Source organism: Lepidochelys kempii, chromosome 24 (assembly GCF_965140265.1).
Source record: "Lepidochelys kempii isolate rLepKem1 chromosome 24, rLepKem1.hap2, whole genome shotgun sequence".
Taxonomy (NCBI): Eukaryota; Metazoa; Chordata; order Testudines; family Cheloniidae; genus Lepidochelys; species Lepidochelys kempii.
Genome location: NC_133279.1, coordinates 18,069,276 through 18,085,396, shown reverse-complemented (window position 1 = coordinate 18,085,396; position 16,121 = coordinate 18,069,276). Strand labels below are relative to the sequence as shown.

Below are 16,121 nucleotides of genomic sequence, written 5' to 3'. Positions count from 1 at the left end.
CCGCACCCCCAGCCGGAGCCCTCCCCCTCCCGTCCTCCGAACCCCTCGGTCCCAGCCCGGAGCCCGCACCCCCAGCCGGAGCCTTCCCCCTCCCGTCCTCCGAACCCCTCGGTCCCAGCCCGGAGCCCGCACCCCCAGCCGGAGCCCTCCCCCTCCCGTCCTCCGAACCCCTCGGTCCCAGCCCGGAGCCCGCACCCCCAGCCGGAGCCCTCCCCCTCCCGTCCTCCGAACCCCTCGGTCCCAGCCCGGAGCCCGCACCCCCAGCCGGAGCCCTCCCCCTCCCGTCCTCCGAACCCCTCGGTCCCAGCCCGGAGCCCGCACCCCCAGCCGGAGCCCTCCCCCTCCCGTCCTCCGAACCCCTCGGTCCCAGCCCGGAGCCCGCACCCCCAGCCGGAGCCCTCCCCCTCCCGTCCTCTGAACTCCTCGGTCCCAGCCCGGAGCCCGCACCCCCAGCCGGAGCCCTCCCCCTCCCGTCCTCCGAACCCCTCGGTCCCAGCCCGCACCCCCAGCCGGAGCCCTCCCCCTCCCGTCCTCCGAACCCCTCGGTCTCAGCCCGGAGCCCGCACCCCCAGCCGGAGCCCTCCCCCTCCCGTCCTCCGAACCCCTCGGTCCCAGCCCGCACCCCGCACCCCCAGCCGGAGCCCTCCCCCTCCCGTCCTCCGAACCCCTCGGTCCCAGCCCGGAGCCTGCTCCCCCAGCCGGAGCCCTCCCCCTCCCGTCCTCCGAACCCCTCGGTCCCAGCCCGCACCCCCAGCCGGAGCCCTCCCCCTCCCGTCCTCCGAACCCCTCGGTCCCAGCCCGCACCCCGCACCCCCAGCCGCAGCCCTCCCCCTCCCGTCCTCCGAACCCCTCGGTCCCAGCCCGGAGCCCGCACCCCCAGCCGCAGCCCTCCCCCTCCCGTCCTCCGAACCCCTCGGTCCCAGCCCGGAGCCCGCACCCCCAGCCGGAGCCCTCCCCCTCCCGTCCTCCGAACCCCTCGGTCCCAGCCCGGAGCCCGCACCCCCAGCCGGAGCCCTCCCCCTCCCGTCCTCCGAACCCCTCGGTCCCAGCCCGGAGCCCGCACCCCCAGCCGGAGCCCTCCCCCTCCCGTCCTCCGAACCCCTCGGTCCCAGCCCGGAGCCCGCACCCCCAGCCGGAGCCCTCCCCCTCCCGTCCTCCGAACCCCTCGGTCCCAGCCCGGAGCCCGCACCCCCAGCCGGAGCCTTCCCCCTCCCGTCCTCCGAACCCCTCGGTCCCAGCCCGGAGCCCGCACCCCCAGCCGGAGCCCTCCCCCTCCCGTCCTCCGAACCCCTCGGTCCCAGCCCGGAGCCCGCACCCCCAGCCGGAGCCCTCCCCCTCCCGTCCTCCGAACCCCTCGGTCCCAGCCCGGAGCCCGCACCCCCAGCCGGAGCCCTCCCCCTCCCGTCCTCCGAACCCCTCGGTCCCAGCCCGGAGCCCCGCACCCCCAGCCGGAGCCCTCCCCCTCCCGTCCTCCGAACCCCTCGGTCCCAGCCCGGAGCCCCGCACCCCCAGCCGGAGCCTTCCCCCTCCCGTCCTCCGAACCCCTCGGTCCCAGCCCGGAGCCCGCACCCCCAGCCGGAGCCCTCCCCCCTCCCGTCCTCCGAACCCCTCGGTCCCAGCCCGGAGCCCGCACCCCCAGCCGGAGCCCTCCCCTCCCGTCCTCCGAACCCCTCGGTCCCAGCCCGGAGGCCGCACCCCCAGCCGGAGCCCTCCCCCTCCCGTCCTCCGAACCCCTCGGTCCCAGCCCGGAGCCCGCACCCCCAGCCGGAGCCCTCCCCCTCCCGTCCTCCGAACTCCTCGGTCCCAGCCCGGAGCCCGCACCCCCAGCCGGAGCCTTCCCCCTCCCGTCCTCCGAACCCCTCGGTCCCAGCCCGCACCCCCAGCCGGAGCCCTCCCCCTCCCGTCCTCCGAACCCCTCGGTCCCAGCCCGCACCCCCAGCCGGAGCCCTCCCCCTCCCGTCCTCCGAACTCCTCGGTCCCAGCCCGCACCCCAGCCGGAGCCCTCCCCCTCCCGTCCTCCGAACCCCTCGGTCCCAGCCCGGAGCCCGCACCCCCAGCCGGAGCCCTCCCCCTCCCGTCCTCCGAACCCCTCGGTCCCAGCCCGCACCCCCAGCCGGAGCCCTCCCCCTCCCGTCCTCCGAACCCCTCGGTCCCAGCCCGCACCCCGCACCCCCAGCCGGAGCCCTCCCCCTCCCGTCCTCCGAACTCCTCGGTCCCCAGCCCGGAGCCCGCACCCCCAGCCGGAGCCTTCCCCCTCCCGTCCTCCGAACCCCTCGGTCCCAGCCCGGAGCCCGCACCCCCAGCCGGAGCCCTCCCCCTCCCGTCCTCCGGACCCCTCGGTCTCAGCCCGGAGCCCGCACCCCCCAGCCGGAGCCCTCCCCCTCCCGTCCTCCGAACCCCTCGGTCCCAGCCCGGAGCCCGCACCCCCAGCCGGAGCCCTCCCCCTCCCGTCCTCCGAACCCCTCGGTCCCAGCCCGGAGCCCGCACCCCCAGTCGGAGTCCTCCCCCTCCCGTCCCTCCGAACCCCTCGGTCCCAGCCCGGAGCCCGCACCCCCAGCCGGAGCCCTCCCCCTCCCGTCCCTCCGAACCCCTCGGTCCCAGCCCGGAGCCCGCACCCCCAGCCGGAGCCCTCCCCCTCCCGTCCTCCGAACCCCTCGGTCCCAGCCCGGAGCCCGCACCCCCAGCCGGAGCCCCTCCCCCTCCCGTCCTCCGAACCCCTCGGTCCCAGCCCGGAGCCCGCACCCCCAGCCGGAGCCCTCCCCCTCCCGTCCTCCGAACCCCTCGGTCCCAGCCCGGAGCCCGCACCCCCAGCCGGAGCCCTCCCCCTCCCGTCCTCCGAACCCCTCGGTCCAGCCCGGAGCCCGCACCCCCAGCCGGAGCCCTCCCCCTCCCGTCCTCCGAACTCCTCGGTCCCAGCCCGGAGCCCGCACCCCCAGCCGGAGCCCTCCCCCTCCCGTCCTCCGAACCCCTCGGTCCCAGCCCGGAGCCCGCACCCCCAGCCGGAGCCCTCCCCCCTCCCGTCCTCCGAACCCCTCGGTCCCAGCCCGGAGCCCGCACCCCCCAGCCGGAGCCCTCCCCCTCCCGTCCTCCGAACCCCTCGGTCCCAGCCCGCACCCCCAGCCGGAGCCCTCCCCCTCCCCCGTCCTCCGAACCCCTCGGTCCCAGCCCGGAGCCCGCACCCCCAGCCGGAGCCCTCCCCCTCCCGTCCTCCGAACTCCTCGGTCCCAGCCCGGAGCCCGCACCCCCCAGCCGGAGCCTTCCCCCTCCCGTCCTCCGAACCCCTCGGTCCCAGCCCGCACCCCCAGCCGGAGCCCTCCCCCTCCCGTCCTCCGAACCCCTCGGTCCCAGCCCGGAGCCCGCACCCCCAGCCGGAGCCCTCCCCCTCCCGTCCTCCGAACCCCTCGGTCCCAGCCCGGAGCCCGCACCCCCAGCCGGAGCCTTCCCCCTCCCGTCCTCCGAACCCCTCGGTCCCAGCCCGGAGCCCCGCACCCCCAGCCGGAGCCCTCCCCCTCCCGTCCTCCGAACTCCTCGGTCCCAGCCCGGAGCCCGCACCCCCAGCCGGAGCCCTCCCCCTCCCGTCCTCCGAACCCCTCGGTCCCAGCCCGGAGCCCGCACCCCCAGCCGGAGCCTTCCCCCTCCCGTCCTCCGAACCCCTCGGTCCCAGCCCGGAGCCCGCACCCCCAGCCGGAGCCCTCCCCCTCCCGTCCTCCGAACTCCTCGGTCCCAGCCCGGAGCCCGCACCCCCAGCCGGAGCCTTCCCCCTCCCGTCCTCCGAACCCCTCGGTCCCAGCCCGCACCCCCAGCCGGAGCCCTCCCCCTCCCGTCCTCCGAACCCCTCGGTCCCAGCCCGCACCCCGCACCCCCAGCCGGAGCCCTCCCCCTCCCGTCCCTCCGAACTCCTCGGTCCCCAGCCCGGAGCCCGCACCCCCAGCCGGAGCCTTCCCCCTCCCGTCCTCCGAACCCCTCGGTCCCAGCCCGGAGCCCGCACCCCCAGCCGGAGCCCTCCCCTCCCGTCCTCCGGACCCCTCGGTCTCAGCCCGGAGCCCGCACCCCCAGCCGGAGCCCTCCCCCTCCCGTCCTCCGAACCCCTCGGTCCCAGCCCGGAGCCCGCACCCCCAGTCGGAGTCCTCCTCCTCCCGTCCTCCGAACCCCTCGGTCCCAGCCCGGAGCCCGCACCCCCCCAGTCGGAGTCCTCCTCCTCCCGTCCCTCCGAACCCCTCGGTCCCCAGCCCGGAGCCCGCACCCCCAGCCGGAGCCCTCCCCCTCCCGTCCTCCGAACCCCTCGGTCCCAGCCCGGAGCCCGCACCCCCAGCCGGAGCCCTCCCCCCTCCCGTCCTCCGAACCCCTCGGTCCCAGCCCGGAGCCCGCACCCCCAGCCGGAGCCCTCCCCCTCCCGTCCTCCGAACCCCTCGGTCCCAGCCCGGAGCCCGCACCCCCAGCCGGAGCCCTCCCCCTCCCGTCCTCCGAACCCCCTCGGTCCCAGCCCGGAGCCCGCACCCCCAGCCGGAGCCCTCCCCCTCCCGTCCTCCGAACCCCTCGGTCCCAGCCCGGAGCCCGCACCCCCAGCCGGAGCCCTCCCCCTCCCGTCCTCCGAACCCCTCGGTCCCAGCCCGGAGCCCGCACCCCCAGCCGGAGCCCTCCCCCCTCCCGTCCTCCGAACCCCTCGGTCCCAGCCCGGAGCCCGCACCCCCAGCCGGAGCCTTCCCCCTCCCGTCCTCCGAACCCCTCGGTCCCAGCCCGCACCCCCAGCCGGAGCCCTCCCCCTCCCGTCCTCCGAACCCCTCGGTCCCAGCCCGGAGCCCGCACCCCCCAGCCGGAGCCCTCCCCCTCCCGTCCTCCGAACCCCTCGGTCCCAGCCCGGAGCCCGCACCCCCAGCCGGAGCCCTCCCCCTCCCGTCCTCCGAACCCCTCGGTCCCAGCCCGGAGCCCGCACCCCCAGCCGGAGCCCTCCCCCTCCCGTCCTCCGAACCCCTCGGTCCCAGCCCGGAGCCCGCACCCCCAGCCGGAGCCTTCCCCCTCCCGTCCTCCGAACCCCTCGGTCCCAGCCCGCACCCCCAGCCGGAGCCCTCCCCCTCCCGTCCTCCGAACCCCTCGGTCCCAGCCCGGAGCCCGCACCCCCAGCCGGAGCCCTCCCCCTCCCGTCCTCCGAACTCCTCGGTCCCAGCCCGGAGCCCGCACCCCCAGCCGGAGCCTTCCCCCTCCCGTCCTCCGAACCCCTCGGTCCCAGCCCGCACCCCCAGCCGGAGCCCTCCCCCTCCCGTCCTCCGAACCCCTCGGTCCCAGCCCGGAGCCCGCACCCCCAGCCGGAGCCCTCCCCCTCCCGTCCTCCGAACCCCTCGGTCCCAGCCCGGAGCCCGCACCCCCAGCCGGAGCCTTCCCCCTCCCGTCCTCCGAACCCCTCGGTCCCCAGCCCGGAGCCCGCACCCCCAGCCGGAGCCCTCCCCCTCCCGTCCTCCGAACCCCTCGGTCCCAGCCCGGAGCCCGCACCCCCAGCCGGAGCCCTCCCCCTCCCGTCCTCCGAACCCCTCGGTCCCAGCCCGCACCCCCAGCCGGAGCCCTCCCCCTCCCGTCCTCCGAACCCCTCGGTCTCAGCCCGGAGCCCGCACCCCCAGCCGGAGCCCTCCCCCTCCCGTCCTCCGAACCCCTCGGTCTCAGCCCGGAGCCCGCACCCCCAGCCGGAGCCCTCCCCCTCCCGTCCTCCGAACCCCTCGGTCCCAGCCCGGAGCCCGCACCCCCAGCCGGAGCCCTCCCCCTCCCGTCCTCCGAACCCCTCGGTCCCAGCCCGCACCCCGCACCCCCAGCCGGAGCCCTCCCCCTCCCGTCCTCCGAACCCCTCGGTCCCAGCCCGGAGCCCGCACCCCCAGCCGGAGCCCTCCCCCTCCCGTCCTCCGAACCCCTCGGTCCCAGCCCGGAGCCCGCACCCCCAGCCGGAGCCCTCCCCCTCCCGTCCTCCGAACCCCTCGGTCCCAGCCCGGAGCCCGCACCCCCAGCCGGAGCCCTCCCCCTCCCGTCCTCCGGACCCCTCGGTCTCAGCCCGGAGCCCGCACCCCCAGCCGGAGCCCTCCCCCTCCCGTCCTCCGAACCCCTCGGTCCCAGCCCGGAGCCCGCACCCCCAGCCGGAGCCCTCCCCCTCCCGTCCTCCGAACCCCTCGGTCCCAGCCCGGAGCCCGCACCCCCAGTCGGAGTCCTCCTCCTCCCGTCCTCCGAACCCCTCGGTCCCAGCCCGGAGCCCGCACCCCCAGCCGGAGCCTTCCCCCTCCCGTCCTCCGAACCCCTCGGTCCCAGCCCGCACCCCCAGCCGGAGCCCTCCCCCTCCCGTCCTCCGAACCCCTCGGTCCCAGCCCGGAGCCCGCACCCCCAGCCGGAGCCCTCCCCCTCCCGTCCTCCGAACCCCTCGGTCCCAGCCCGGAGCCCGCACCCCCAGCCGGAGCGCTCCCCCTCCCGTCCTCTGAACTCCTCGGTCCCAGCCCGGAGCCCGCACCCCCAGCCGGAGCCCTCCCCCTCCCGTCCTCCGAACCCCTCGGTCCCAGCCCGCACCCCCAGCCGGAGCCCTCCCCCTCCCGTCCTCCGAACCCCTCGGTCCCAGCCCGCACCCCCAGCCGGAGCCCTCCCCCTCCCGTCCTCCGAACCCCCCGGTCCCAGCCCGCACCCCCAGCCGGAGCCCTCCCCCTCCCGTCCTCCGAACCCCCCGGTCCCAGCCTGGAGCCCGCACCCCCAGCCGGAGCCCTCCCACTCCCCCTGCACCCAACCCCCCAGCCCCACCCTGGAGCCCGCACCCAGAATCTGTACCTCCTCCCGCACCCCAACCCCCCTCCTCAGCTTGGAGCCCCCTCCCGCCTCCGAACCCCTTGGTCCCAGCCTGGAGCCCCCCCAGCTCACTCCAAACCCCTCATCCCCCAGCCCCACGCCAGAGCCCGCACCCCCAGCTGGAGCCCTCACCCCCCCACACACCCCAACCCCCTGAGCGAGTGACAGAGGGAGGGGGATGGAGTGAGTGGGAGCGGAGCCTCGCAGAAGGCGGGCAAGGGTGGGGCAAGGGTGTTTAGTTTTGTGCGAGTAGAAAATTGGCAGTCCCAATAGACGGGGGCAGGGGGCTGTGTTGGGGGTGGGGCTGTTGCCAGATGGGGGCGGGGGTGGCTGGTGCTGGATTGGGGTGGGGAGGGGCTGGCACCAGGCAGGGGTCATGGGAGTGTGGGGGGCTGGTGAGGGACGGGGGCAGGGGAGTGGATCCATCTGTCCGTCTCACCCTTGGTGTTTCTCTCCCCAGGGCAGAGCCCCCTGCTGGCCCCGGGGCAGATGGGGGTTTCCCCGCTGCCCAGCCCCCAGCTCGGCCATCTACCCCGGCCCCCCAACCGCCGGCCCCGCCCCGTCACCCGCCCACGGTCTCGTCTACAGCGTGGCCAGCCCCGCCCCTGCACCCATCCTGCCCAAGGGGAGCAGTGCCGGCAGCCAGGGCACACTGGGGCCTGGACCTATGGGTATGAATGGGGTGGGGCTGGGCAGAGCCCCACTCCCACCCACCTGGCTACAGAATGGGGGTGGGGTTATGGAACGGGGGGATGGGGCTGGGCAGGTCCCCAACACATGGCTACGGAACAGAGGGTGGGGCTGAGCTGGGCCAGATTGTTACGGGTATGGGGTGGGAGCAGAATTATGGGGTGGGAGCGGGCTAGGCTCCGCCCTCACGGGTATGGAACTGGGGGCAGAGCTTTGGGGTGGGGACGGGGCTGGGGGGGTGTAAGTGGGGGGGTCCCTGTGGCTCACCCAGCCCCCTATGACTATCTCTCTCCCCCCACAGGCCCCCTCGCCTTCCCCCCGGCGCCTACCCGGCCCCCGCGCCCTCCGCCGAAGCCCCCCCAGAAGGTGAAGGCCGCCATCGCCAGCATCCCCGTGGGCTCCTATGAGTCGGCCCCGTCACCCAGCCCTGCCCGGCCTCCAGGGGGGCAGCAGACGGAGCCTGGGGGGGCCCCCCGCGTCTCCCGGGAGCTGGAGAGCCCAAGGGAGCCTCCGGAGCTGCCTGCCCCCTCCCCTCCGCCCCAGCCCCCCAGACCCGGCCCAGCTCCGGAGCCAGACAGCTGGGATGGGCGCCCCCCCTCGCCCGCGCCCCCCCAGCACCCAGTGCCTGAGGCTGAGAGCGGTGAGGGCTGGAGCCAGCGGGAGGCTGCGCCAGGGGCCAGTGAGGAACGAACACCCCGAGAGCAGGCGAGCGCCCCCGGAGCTGTCCCGGGGGGCAAGGGGCTGGAGACGGTGAGTAACCTGCCCCCCCATCATCCCCCTGTCCACCACCCTACCCCCGCCCCACCCACTGCTCCCAGGGGGCAAGGGGTCCGAGATGGTGAGTGCCCCCCCCCATCATCCTCCCTGCCCGCCACCCTACCCCCACCCCCACCCCACTGCTCCCAGGGGGGCAAGAACACCGAGATGGTGAGGGAGCCCCCAGCCCCACCCCATCGTACCTCACCGCCACCTCCCCTGAGGTTGCGCCTGGGTGCTGGGACGGGATTAGGGTTAATAACCCACCTCCTGTCCCCCATCACTCCCCTACCTCCCCTCTGCCCCGAACCCCCCCAACCTCAGGGGCCTTTCCTGCCCCCGATGCTGACGCTTCTCTTCCCCGCAGACCCCCCGGGTGCCTGTCTCCCCCGACTGGAGGGTCCCGGGTCCTGAGAGCCGCCCTGAAGTCCCAGCACCCCCTGCTGGCTCCTCGTCCTCCTCTGCGCTCAGCCCCGCCCCTGCTGGCTCTGGGGAGGGGTCCCGGGGGGCAGGTCCAATCCCCGGTGCACCCGAGGGCCCAGAGCGCAAGGAGGGGGGGGGCGGCAAGAAGGTGAAGGTCCGGCCTCCCCCGCTGAAGAAAACCTTTGACTCGGTGGACAAGTGAGTGACGGGGGGGGTCAGTGGTCATTAGGGTTCGGGGTCACCTGGGGCCAGGGGTCACAGGCCCTTGAGGGGTCAGGAGTCACTCAGGGTCAGGGATCACATGGCTCGTTAGGAGCTTGGCCTGGGGCAGACACCCGGCGCCCCCATCTCAGGGGACCCCCACTCCTGGGCTCAGGCTGGGGGGAGAGGAGGGGACTGTGGTGTCCGGGAGAGCCGGTGCATGACGCGCCCCCGCCCCTCCCCCAGCAGGGTTCTGTCGGAGGTGGATTTCGAGGAGCGCTTCGCTGAGCTGCCCGAGTTCAAGCCCGAGGAGGTTCTGCCCTCGCCCACGCTGCAGTCCCTGGCCACGTCGCCCCGCGCCATCCTGGGCAGCTACCGCAAGAAGCGCAAAAACTCCACTGGTGAGCGGGGGGGCTGCGGGGCGGGAGCGAGGGGCACTGGGGGGCTGAGGGGCGGGGCTGCGGGGCGGGAGCGAGGGGCACTGGGGGAGCTGTGGGGCGGGAGCGAGGGGCACCGGTGGAGCTGGGGGGCAGGGCTGTGGGGCGGGAGCGAGGGGCACTGGGGGGCTGAGGGGCGGGGCTGCGGGGCGGGAGCGAGGGGCACTGGGGGAGCTGTGGGGCGGGAGCGAGGGGCACCGGTGGAGCTGGGGGGCAGGGCTGTGGGGCGGGAGCGAGGGGCACTGGGGGGCTGAGGGGTGGGGCTGCGGGGCGGGAGCGAGGGGCACTGGGGGGGCTGTGGGGCGGGAGCGAGGGGCACCGGTGGAGCTGGGGGGCAGGGCTGTGGGGCGGGAGCGAGGGGCACTGGGGGGCTGCGGGGCGGGAACGAGGGGCACTGGGGGGCTGAGGGGCGGGGCTGCGGGGCGGGAGCGAGGGGCTGTGGGGCGGGAGCGAGGGGCACCGGTGGAGCTGGGGGGCAGGGCTGCGGGGCGGGAGCGAGGGGCACTGGGGGGGCTGCGGGGCGGGAGCGAGGCTGCGGGGGGGGCTGTGGGGCAGGAGCGAGGGGCACCGGGGGGGGCTGCGGGGCGGGAGCGGGGGGGGCTGTGGGGTGGGAGCGAGGGGCACTGGGGGGGGCTGCGGGGGGGGGGCCTGTGGGGCGGGAGCGAGGGGCACCGGCGTCCCGTGCAGGAGGGGATGAGGGCTCATTAGCCCTTCGGCCCCCCCAGACCTGGACTCCTCCGCCGAGGACCCCATCTCACCCAAGCGGAAGATGCGGCGCCGCTCGAGCTGCAGCTCGGAGCCCAACACGCCCAAGAGTGCCAAGTGCGAGGGCGACATCTTCACCTTCGACAAGACGGGTGAGGGCTGGGGGCAGGGCTGGCGAGGGGGCAGGGCCGGCATGATGGGGTGGGGAAGGGGCGGGGCCTGCAGGAAGGGGCAGGGCCTGCAGGAAGGGGCGGGGCGCAGTCTCACAGCCCCTCCCCCCAGGCGCGGAGGCGGAGGACGTGCTGGGGGAGCTGGAGTACGAGAAGGTCCCGTATTCGTCGCTGCGCCGGACCCTGGACCAGAGGCGGGCGCTGGTCATGCAGCTCTTCCAGGACCACGGCTTCTTCCCCTCAGGTCGGTGCTGCCGGGGCCGCAGCCAGCGCGGCGCTAGGGGTTCCCTAGGGGGTGCCATGGGGCAGGGAGCGGGGGGAGGGAGTCATTAGGGGGCACTGTGGGGCGGGGAGCTCCATAGGGGTACCATGGGGTAGGAGGACTCTCCATGTGTAATGTAGGCATCCAGGAGTGGGGCAGGACCCCGGCCATTCCATGGGTCAGCGTCAGGGGGATGCAGGCGTCTCCATCGTGTCCTCCGCCAAACTGCTGTGCAGCCCCACCCTGCCCACCCCCCAGCGAGGGGCCCCCGTGGAACCAGCCCCCGCCCAGAGGGGCCGCGCCGGGCGAGGGGCCCCCGTGGAACCAGCCCCCGCCCAGAGGGGCCGCGCCGGGCGAGGGGCCCCCGTGGAACCAGCCCCCGCCCAGAGGGGCCGCGCCGGGCGAGGGGCCCCCGTGGAACCAGCCCCCGCCCAGAGGGGCCACGCCCCGGCGCCGGGCGAGGGGCCCCCGTGGAACCAGCCCCTGCCCAGAGGGGCCGCGCCCCGGCGCCGGGCGAGGGGCCCCCGTGGAACCAGCCCTGTGTCGCTGACACGGTGTCTTGTCTCCCGCAGCCCAGGCCACGGCCGCGTTCCAGGCCCGCTACTCCGACATCTTCCCCACCAAGGTCTGCCTGCAGCTGAAGATCCGCGAGGTGCGGCAGAAGATCATGCAGGCGGCGACCCCCACCGAGCAGACGCCCAGCACCCCCGAGCCGGGGGGCCCAGGCAGTGGCGGAGCCGCTGAGGGGCAGCCCCCGGAGCCCGCGCCCCCCCAGGACTCGGACCCGGGGGCAGAGGCAGGGGGCAGCACCAGCTGGGACAATAGCCAGACATCTCCCCCGGGGAGCGCCGCAGGCAGTGGCAGATGAAGGGCCTTGAGTGGCACGGCTGGAAGCAAAGCATTCTGGGAGCTTCGCCCACCTTCCTGCTACGCCCCGGCCTGACCGGGGGCCCCGGCAAAGATGTTTCCTTGCTCCCCTGGGATGGTCCGCTCCACCATGGACTGCAGCGCCCCCCCGCAAGGATGGTCTGCTCCGCCATGGACTGCAGCGCCCCCTGCAAGGATGGTCTGCTCTGCCATGGGCGCCTGCCCCCTCCCCAGCTGGGATGGTCTGTTCCACCATGGACTGCAGCGCCCCCCGCAAGGATGGTCTGTTCCGCCATGGACTGCAGCGCCCCCTGCAAGGATGGTCTGCTCTGCCATGGGTATCGGCACCAGCGCCTGCCTGCTCCCCCCCCTCACTGGGATGGTCTGCTCCACCACAGATGCCAGCGCCTCCTCCCCCCCCAGCCAGGATGGTCTGTTCTGCCATGGGCACCAGCGCCTGCCCCCCCCCCCCGCCGGGATGGTCTGCTCCGCCACAGATGCCAGCGCCTCCCCCCCACGCTCCACAAGGATGGTCTGCTCCCCCATGGGCACCAGGGTGTGCCCTACCCCCCTGCTGGGATGGTCTGCTCCACCATGATGCCAGTGGCTACCCCATCCCCACTGTGGCACCCAGACCGGCCCATTGCAGGCTCCCGGCCCCGCCCCTGTTGCCGTGGAGACTGCGGGGGGGGGGATGGACACCTGGAAAGTGACGACTTTTAATAATGTTAAATATTTTGGGACCTGATGCTTGTGGCTTGTGTCAGCCCCTCCCCCACCCTCACATGCTCCGCCCCTGCTGTGCTGGGGGTGGGGACTATGCCAGGCTCCGCCTCCTGACCTGCCCCAGCCGTGCCAGGCTCCACCCCCAACTACTCTGCTCCCAACACCCCCTCAGCTGCCTGGGGGCCCAGGGCTAAATCCAGGCCCCATCAGGGGCTCTGGCTTGGCCCAGCCGGGTCATTGCAGGGCTCAGGCCCACGCACCCGCTGCTGGATGTGCCACGAGCACCTGGCCCCGGCAGCCCCACGTGGCTCATCTGGGGTCTCTGCCCCCCGGCGCTGGCAACGCTGTGTCTGTCACCCCCTCCCTGGGGCCTGCTCCCTGCGTCGCCCCCACCATATTCACCCCCCCGCTCCCCAGGTGCCCCCCCATTCTGCTCCCTGTACGGGTCCCCCACCTCCCTCTCCCCAGCACCAGCTCCCTGAGTCACCTTCCCAGGGCCTGGTCTCCGCATTCCCCCATCCCCCATTTTGGGCCTGCTCCCCATCAATCTGCTCCTCCCCCAGGGCTCTGGTGATGGCAACCCGCACCCCCTAGGCTGCTCCCCCAGTCCTGCATGTGGGCTCTCCTGACCCCATGTCTCAGGTTGATGTCACTTACCCCCCAGCACCCCTCCTCTCCCCTGCCTCTGTCCCCCCGCCCATGGGGCGCAAACCTCCCCAGACCTGGGGGCCAGGCAGATAATTGGCTCCAGCCGGCAGACAGCAAATCTGCGTTTAATGCCCGTGCGGTGCAAGGGTTCCTGGGCAGTCGCGTGCCCGAGTCGGATGGTTGTGGTGGTGCAGTGATGGGGGGGCCATGGCTGAGCGCTGTGGGCTGTGGGGGGAGGGACAGTGGTGGCTCACGGCTCTGCATGGTGATGCAGTGCGGCCCTGCACGGTGATGCAGTGCCACCCCCCCCAGTGGCAGCAACAACTCAGGGCCTGGTGTGGTGGTGGCTCAGGGCTTGGCCCAGTTACGCCCCCGTGGCGGCGGCGGCTCAGGGCCCGGCCCGCTGGCCCCCTCCCATGGTGGCGGCAGCTCAGGGCCCGGCCCGCTGCCCCCCCCCCCCCCGGTGGCAGCAGCAGCTCAGGGCCCGGCCCGCTGGCCCCCCCCCGGTGGCGGCGGCGGCTCAGGGCCCGGCCTGGTGGCACTCTCCCAGCAAATGCAGCAGCAGCGCGTGCAGCCGCGGGCACAGGCGGGCGTAGCCGTGCCGGCTCAGGTGCAGGTAATCGTACATGTCGTGGTGGCTGATGGCGCCGTCCGAGTGCACGAAGCCGGGGTCGGCATCCAGGAAGCAGGTGTTGGGCAGCCTCGGCAGCCGGGCCTCCAGCAGCTCGTTCACCCGCCGGTTCCTCTCCCGCAGCGGGTTGGGGCCCTGGCCCCGGGGCAGCAGGCCCTGGGGGCAGACGTGGCACTGTCAGGCCTGGGGGAGGGTCCCCCTTCCCCCCACCACCCCGCTGTGCCCCCTACTCACCAGCACCACCACGCGCGCCTGGGGCTGCTGCTGCTGCAGGAGGCGGACAATGGCCTCAATGCCGCCCACCACCTGCTCGGCCGTGTGCCCGTGGTTATTGGTGCCCACCCAGACGACCACGATCTGCAGGGAGGCCAGGAGTGAGGGGGGCTGGTGGCTGCCCCCTAGGGAGTGACCAGCCTCCTATTCCCCAGGCCTCAGCCCCCTCGCCCCCCACATCCCATTCACCTGCCCTCTGTCATCCCCCCTGCCCCTCACATCCCATTCACCTGCCTTCTATTTGCCCCCACTGCCTCCCGCACCCCTTTCACCTGCCTCCTATCAGCGCCCTATTCCCCTCACACCTCGTCGGTGCCCCCCCGGCACCCTGATCCCCCGCACCTTGGGCCGGATGTGCTGCAGCTCGCCCTCCTGCAGCCGCCACAGCACGTGCTGCGTCCCGTCGCCCCCAATGCCGAAGTTGAGCGCGTGCAGGGGGGAGAAGAGCTCACGCCAGATCTAGGGGGACAGAGAGTCAGAGCTGGGGCCCTCAGGGTGGGCCGTGGTCCCCGTATGGCCCCCCCAGCCTGCCGGGGCAGGGCCAGGACGAGTGTGGGGCTCACCTCAAACTGCTGGAGCAGCTGCACCAGGGCGTCCCCGATGAACACGACCTCGGGCTCCTTGTCCTTGCTGTCTGCGATGAAGCGATGGTGCTGGGGGGGAGACAGGGTCAGGCAGGGCTGGGGAGCAGCAGGGCCCCAGAGCCTATGTCAGGCAGAGACTCTCCCTTACAGGCTGACGGGCCCAGTGCTGGGACGTGGCCCCTCTGGGGTGGGGTGCAGGGGGTCAGCTGCATGGGGACCCCTCCTCCGCTACCATTGCAGCCCCTGTGGGGTGAGGCAGGGCCGTGCGGTGCCCCTTATGGGGCAGGTGGGGGTGTTGTGTAGGGTCCCCATAGGGTGGGGCAGGGGTGTCTATGCAGTGTCCCCATGGGACAGGATGGGGTGTCCGTGCAGCACCCCCCATGGGAGGGGCGGGGCTGTCTGTGCAGTGCCATCCCTCACCAGCGCCAGCCAGCGCCCGTCCCCCTGCACGTCGGCCAGCGGCGTCGGGGTGCTGGCCGGGTTCTTGTCCCCGTCACTCATGGTCCTGGAAGCTCCTAGGAGGCAAAGCCAGCAGGTCAGAAACAGCAGCACTCCCCACCCCGCTTTGATAATGGTTCTGTCCAGACCCAACCTCTCCCCATGTGGGATAATGGTTGGGTCTGCACCCTCAAGTCCCATGCACGGTGGATAATACCATTCCCTGGGATGGGGGACAGGAGTTTTGGCCCTTCTCCATTCTACCCTTGCCTGTGGATAATGGTTGAATCCTCTCAGCCCACTCTCGGACTGTACCATTGTGAAGGTGGGGTGACAGGTACGTTTCTCAGCTACAAGAAAAGGAGTACTTGTGGCACCTTAGAGACATCATTCCCCCTTACGTGGTATAATGGTTGGGTCCACCCCCCCAGGCTTCCATGCATAGTGGGAGATACCATTCCCTTCTCCCTCCCCCCCCCCCCCGGTGTATATTGACTGATCCGTACTCCTCAGGTCCATGCAGGGCGGGGTCAAACTCAGTTTCCAGGCTCAAGTCTGGGGAAGATGGCCGAGTCCTTCGTAACACCCCCCATGAAGACTAATGGTTTGGTCCGCCCCTTGAGGCGGGGGGCATAGAGATTGAGCGGGTCCATTTCCCCAGGAAGGGGGTTTATCCATCCCCCCATGGGGGCAATGGCTTGGCGGCCCCTCGAGCCCCCATGTAGAATGGATAGGACCATTCGTGGAGGGGGAGGGAGGAGAAAAGGGGCTGGTTCCCCTACCCTCCCGTGGGTATAATGGTTAGATCCACACTGAGCCCCCCCGATGCATGCGGGTGGTACCATTCCCCTGGGCCGGGGGGAGGCTCACCTAAGAGGCTGGCGGGGGTGGGGAGCGAATGGTTCCGGAGCCGCCGCCGCCGCCCGCACGTTCGCTCTGCGTTGGGGAGCAGCGGGTGGCCTGGGCGGAACCATGTGACAGGGGAGGGCTGGGAAGAAGTGCAGACGCTCCCACCGCCGCGCGGAGATGGTATGAGCTAGTCCGGCTCCTCCCCACCAGAGCCCGGCTGTTCCTAGCGCCCCCCCTTCCCGGGGTCCGGCTCTTCCCTTTACCCTCCCCACCAGAGCCCGGCTGTTCCCAGCGCCCCCCCCCCCTTCCCGGGGTCCGGCTCTTCCCTTTACCCTCCCCACCAGAGCCCGGCTGTTCCCAGCGCCCCCCCCTTCCCGGGGTCCGGCTCTTCCCTTTACCCTCCCCACCAGAGCCCGGCTGTTCCCAGCGCCCCCCCTTCCCGGGGTCCGGCTCTTCCCTTTACCCTCCCCACCAGAGCCCGGCTGTTCCCAGCGCCCCCCCTTCCCGGGGTCCGGCTCTTCCCTTTACCCTCCCCACCAGAGCCCGGCTGTTCCCAGCGCCCCCCCCCTTCCCGGGGTCCGGCTCTTCCCTTTACCCTCCCCACCAGAGCCCGGCTGTTCCCAGCGCCCCCCTTCCCGGGGTCCGGCTCTTCCC

General features: G+C 73.8%; 2 protein-coding genes across 2 annotated transcripts in view; one reads left to right on the top strand and one right to left on the bottom strand.

The window, feature by feature from the left end:
* Positions 1 to 12,066, top strand: part of CIC (capicua transcriptional repressor) — a 35,692-nt gene extending 23,626 nt beyond the window's left edge. Inside the window, 8 exon segments of the mRNA XM_073323556.1 lie at positions 7,268 to 7,328; positions 7,330 to 7,478; positions 7,799 to 8,247; positions 8,621 to 8,874; positions 9,124 to 9,278; positions 10,040 to 10,171; positions 10,302 to 10,433; positions 11,024 to 12,066. Of these exon segments, the coding sequence (XP_073179657.1) occupies positions 7,268 to 7,328; positions 7,330 to 7,478; positions 7,799 to 8,247; positions 8,621 to 8,874; positions 9,124 to 9,278; positions 10,040 to 10,171; positions 10,302 to 10,433; positions 11,024 to 11,319 (1,628 nt within the window). The 3' untranslated portion in view covers positions 11,320 to 12,066.
* A 735-nt stretch (positions 12,067 to 12,801) lies between these two features.
* Positions 12,802 to 15,616, bottom strand: PAFAH1B3 (platelet activating factor acetylhydrolase 1b catalytic subunit 3). The gene is made up of 6 exons (XM_073323557.1): positions 15,489 to 15,616; positions 14,601 to 14,695; positions 14,160 to 14,249; positions 13,939 to 14,055; positions 13,558 to 13,680; positions 12,802 to 13,479 (listed from the first exon to the last, which is right to left on the bottom strand). The coding sequence occupies exons 2-6, from the start codon at positions 14,679 to 14,681 to the stop codon at positions 13,213 to 13,215; spliced, it is 678 nt and encodes a 225-aa protein (XP_073179658.1). The 5' UTR covers positions 14,682 to 14,695; positions 15,489 to 15,616; the 3' UTR covers positions 12,802 to 13,212.
* Positions 15,617 to 16,121: the final 505 nt, after the last annotated feature.

Coding starts and splice junctions, on each gene's coding strand:
- PAFAH1B3 (XM_073323557.1), bottom strand. CDS start 14,681: ATGAGTGACGGGGACAAGAACCCGGCCAGCACCCCGACGCCGCTGGCC. Junction 14,056..14,159: donor AGCTGCTCCAGCAGTTTGAG/GTGAGCCCCACA, acceptor CTGTCCCCCTAG/ATCTGGCGTGAGCTCTTCTC. Junction 13,681..13,938: donor TGCAGCACATCCGGCCCAAG/GTGCGGGGGATC, acceptor GCCTCCCTGCAG/ATCGTGGTCGTCTGGGTGGG.